This window comes from Sphaeroforma arctica, assembly GCF_001186125.1.
Source record: "Sphaeroforma arctica JP610 unplaced genomic scaffold supercont1.773, whole genome shotgun sequence".
NCBI classification, from domain to species: Eukaryota; class Ichthyosporea; order Ichthyophonida; genus Sphaeroforma; species Sphaeroforma arctica.
Genome location: NW_014039785.1, coordinates 33,873 through 36,962, shown reverse-complemented (window position 1 = coordinate 36,962; position 3,090 = coordinate 33,873). Strand labels below are relative to the sequence as shown.

The window sequence follows — 3,090 nt, the reverse complement described above, 5'->3', positions numbered from 1 at the left end:
TAATTAGATATATGATATATATATATATATATATATATATATATATTTATATATTTATATATACCTATATATTTATATGTATCTATATATGGATTCTAACAAGCGATGTATCTGTATATGTTGTACACAGACTCGACTACTTCAGGAAATTGCGAAACGAGGCCCACCTACGGCATCGCCAGGAGTGTTAAGTAGGTTCATGTCTTTTGTCCGTTCCGCCTTACCGAAGAACCTCCAAGAGCAGAAGATCGAGATACAAACCAACAAGCCAGATACAGAGGAGTATAATACCGCAAAATAGAACTCCAGCCAGCACAGATAGATTACTGGTTATATACATATATATATCTATATATATATATATATATTATAACTATATAATTATACATGCATATATATATAGATGGTGAAAGACCGTGCTAACAATTCGCTGCACCTGCAATTGTCAACGTAGTATCCAAGAATAACTATAAGGCTGTGTACCTGGATGATTAGCAAGCATATTTAACGGGCCTTCAGACAAAAAAACCAACAAATCAAATACAGCCAAATATACAAATATAATAATAACTACACAGCCATACTCGAGCTAGCTAAGCAAGAAATAAATTATACATGGGCATATCAATTGTCAGTTAAAATTAAAATTTTATATATATGTACATAATAACGGTATACGACCTTCGCGATAGCGATTGGTGTGTTGAAGTAGTTGCTGTACTCAATAGTGTGGCGCCTAATGCGCATACTACACAAAAGGCAAAAACATACCTACCTGATTATCTGTGGTATAGTGAGAAGTTGCCGTATTAGGGATTGTTAAGCTTAGACAATAAATATATACACAACCCCAACAAACACAGCTAGGCTGGACATAAGGCCGTCGAACTATAGTCGCCTTGTGTATACTATTAGGACTATAGTATACACAAATGATGATGACATGATCGAGGTTATTCGATAGTTATTCTAGTGGGTGTGTAGTTGTAGAAATTGAATAGTACTCCACACTCTACGACAACATGTACCTACACCCGTACACCAGAGTCAGGCAACCTTTATAAACGTTAGTTCAAATTACGGTACGTATATAAGCTCATTAGTATAGCATTTTGCGCATGTACGTACCTACACTCACACACCAGAGTCTGCATGCAACCTTTATCAACTTCAATTCAGATTACAGTACGTGTGTAATGTGTAAGCTCATTCTTTCCCCCGGCAATTGAGAGTCGAGCCGACATGGATCCCCGCACAGTCACAAGGCTAATGCGACTGTCTTGCTTGTACGCACGTTGTGGATGTCTTGAGAGAGAGATATATACATATATATGACCGTCGTTCTTACGTCGTGGTCGATGTCTTAATACACACACGCAGCCTATGCGGATCACCCACCACTTACACGGTTAGTGCTACTATCCGGTTAGTGCTACTATCCTGTACACACATCATCTAACATGGCAACGGGATTTTGCTTGTAGATGGAGTTTGTGTGAAGGGATGTGTAGCTGATGTTATTGTTTCGGCTGATGCAACCGTTACGGTTCTGAATGAACACGCAAAGAACTACGTATGTAACCTCTGCCTGAGATGAATAGAGGCGTGCCATTCAACCAGCAGCAACCTCAGCACCCACTCCCAAATGTGCTCAACTCACTCTCAACGGTCACACGCCGTACTGTCAGGTACACACAACGTGTGTATACGCAAGCAAGTAGTGCTGTCATCAGCATAGCGTACCACGGTGATATATATATATATATATATAGCACTGTAACTGTCATAACATGTGCGAAAAGAAGTCCGACTGACAGACTTATCCACGACTCTCTGACTTGCCCTTCCAATCCCTCTAACCGCAGAATGTTTATAATGTTGGGTCGGAGCTGCTGAATGCACCGTTGCGAGAATGCATTTGTGTTAATCTGTGATATGTAGCTACGGTTAGAGGTCTCACTCCTGCGAACTTCATTCTAGATATACATGTAAGGGTCAGTGCATGGATAGCCTGGATGTCGTCGAATGCTCATCGGAAGTTGATATATATATATATATATATACATCGGTGTCTGCGAGTACATTAACATCTCGGAACATAACTCAAGGGAGACTAGGCCTGCGCATTGCGTGTATGTATACATATATACATACACACAAGAAGGCATGTCCACCCACTTTGCGTATACATGTACGACTACACACACACATATATATATATATATATATGACGATATGTACACCAACCCTTCCTGTGCATATATGTGTACACAAAACACACACACTTCAGCAGATGTACCTACAACTAACTTCTAACTTTGCGCCATACACCCACTAGCCCTCCCCACGACATGCCACTACCCCACTCACGCCTTCTGAGATGCACTCTCTCCGTCCGCTCACACTATCTCCCCGTAGTACGCACCAAATAGTACCATGTATACGTACATGTATGTGTGCATGTACACATGTATGTATGTGTACATGTACACATGTATGTATGTGTGCGTGTACACATGTATGTATGTGTGCATGTATACATGTATGTATGCGTGCATATATACATGTATGTATGTGTGCATGTACACATGTATGTATGTGTGTGTGCATACGTGCACGCAAGAGTATATCCCGTGACCGTACTACCCCGCAACACCCCCTCCATATACCAACTCTCTCTCTCTCTCTATCTGCCTCATCGCCAAAGCACCATCATCACTCACTGGGCTGTCTGTCTGTCTGTCTGTTCACTCGAGACGGCTGGTCCGTCTATCTCATCTTAGACCACCGCGCACGTACTACCACTTGAGCTGTGGTTGTCATGGCAACGGCACTTGGTAGGTGTGAAAAAAATGCCATAGATGTGCTCACAATGGAGGTTAGGACTCTACACACACCCACGAGAAGGGTGTAGAGATGTGGGCCACATCACACCTGTGATGCTGTACAGAGCTCTCCTTATGCTATGGTGTGAGGGTGGTTCAGGCTGCAAGGTGGAGAAGCCCGTCTGTTTATATGTACGACGCCATAGCATCGAGTTAAGGTCAGTATATATATATATATATATATATATGTACGTGTATATATATA

General features: G+C 41.5%; 1 protein-coding gene across 1 annotated transcript in view; it reads left to right on the top strand.

The window, feature by feature from the left end:
• The window catches only part of SARC_08521 (hypothetical protein), a gene marked incomplete at its 5' end in the record, with an annotated part of 7,228 nt that extends 6,581 nt beyond the window's left edge, over nt 1-647 (top strand). Inside the window, one exon of the mRNA XM_014297503.1 lies at nt 131-647. Coding sequence (XP_014152978.1) covers nt 131-301 — 171 coding nt within the window. The remainder of the gene's footprint in view (nt 1-130) is intronic.
• Nucleotides 648-3,090: the final 2,443 nt, after the last annotated feature.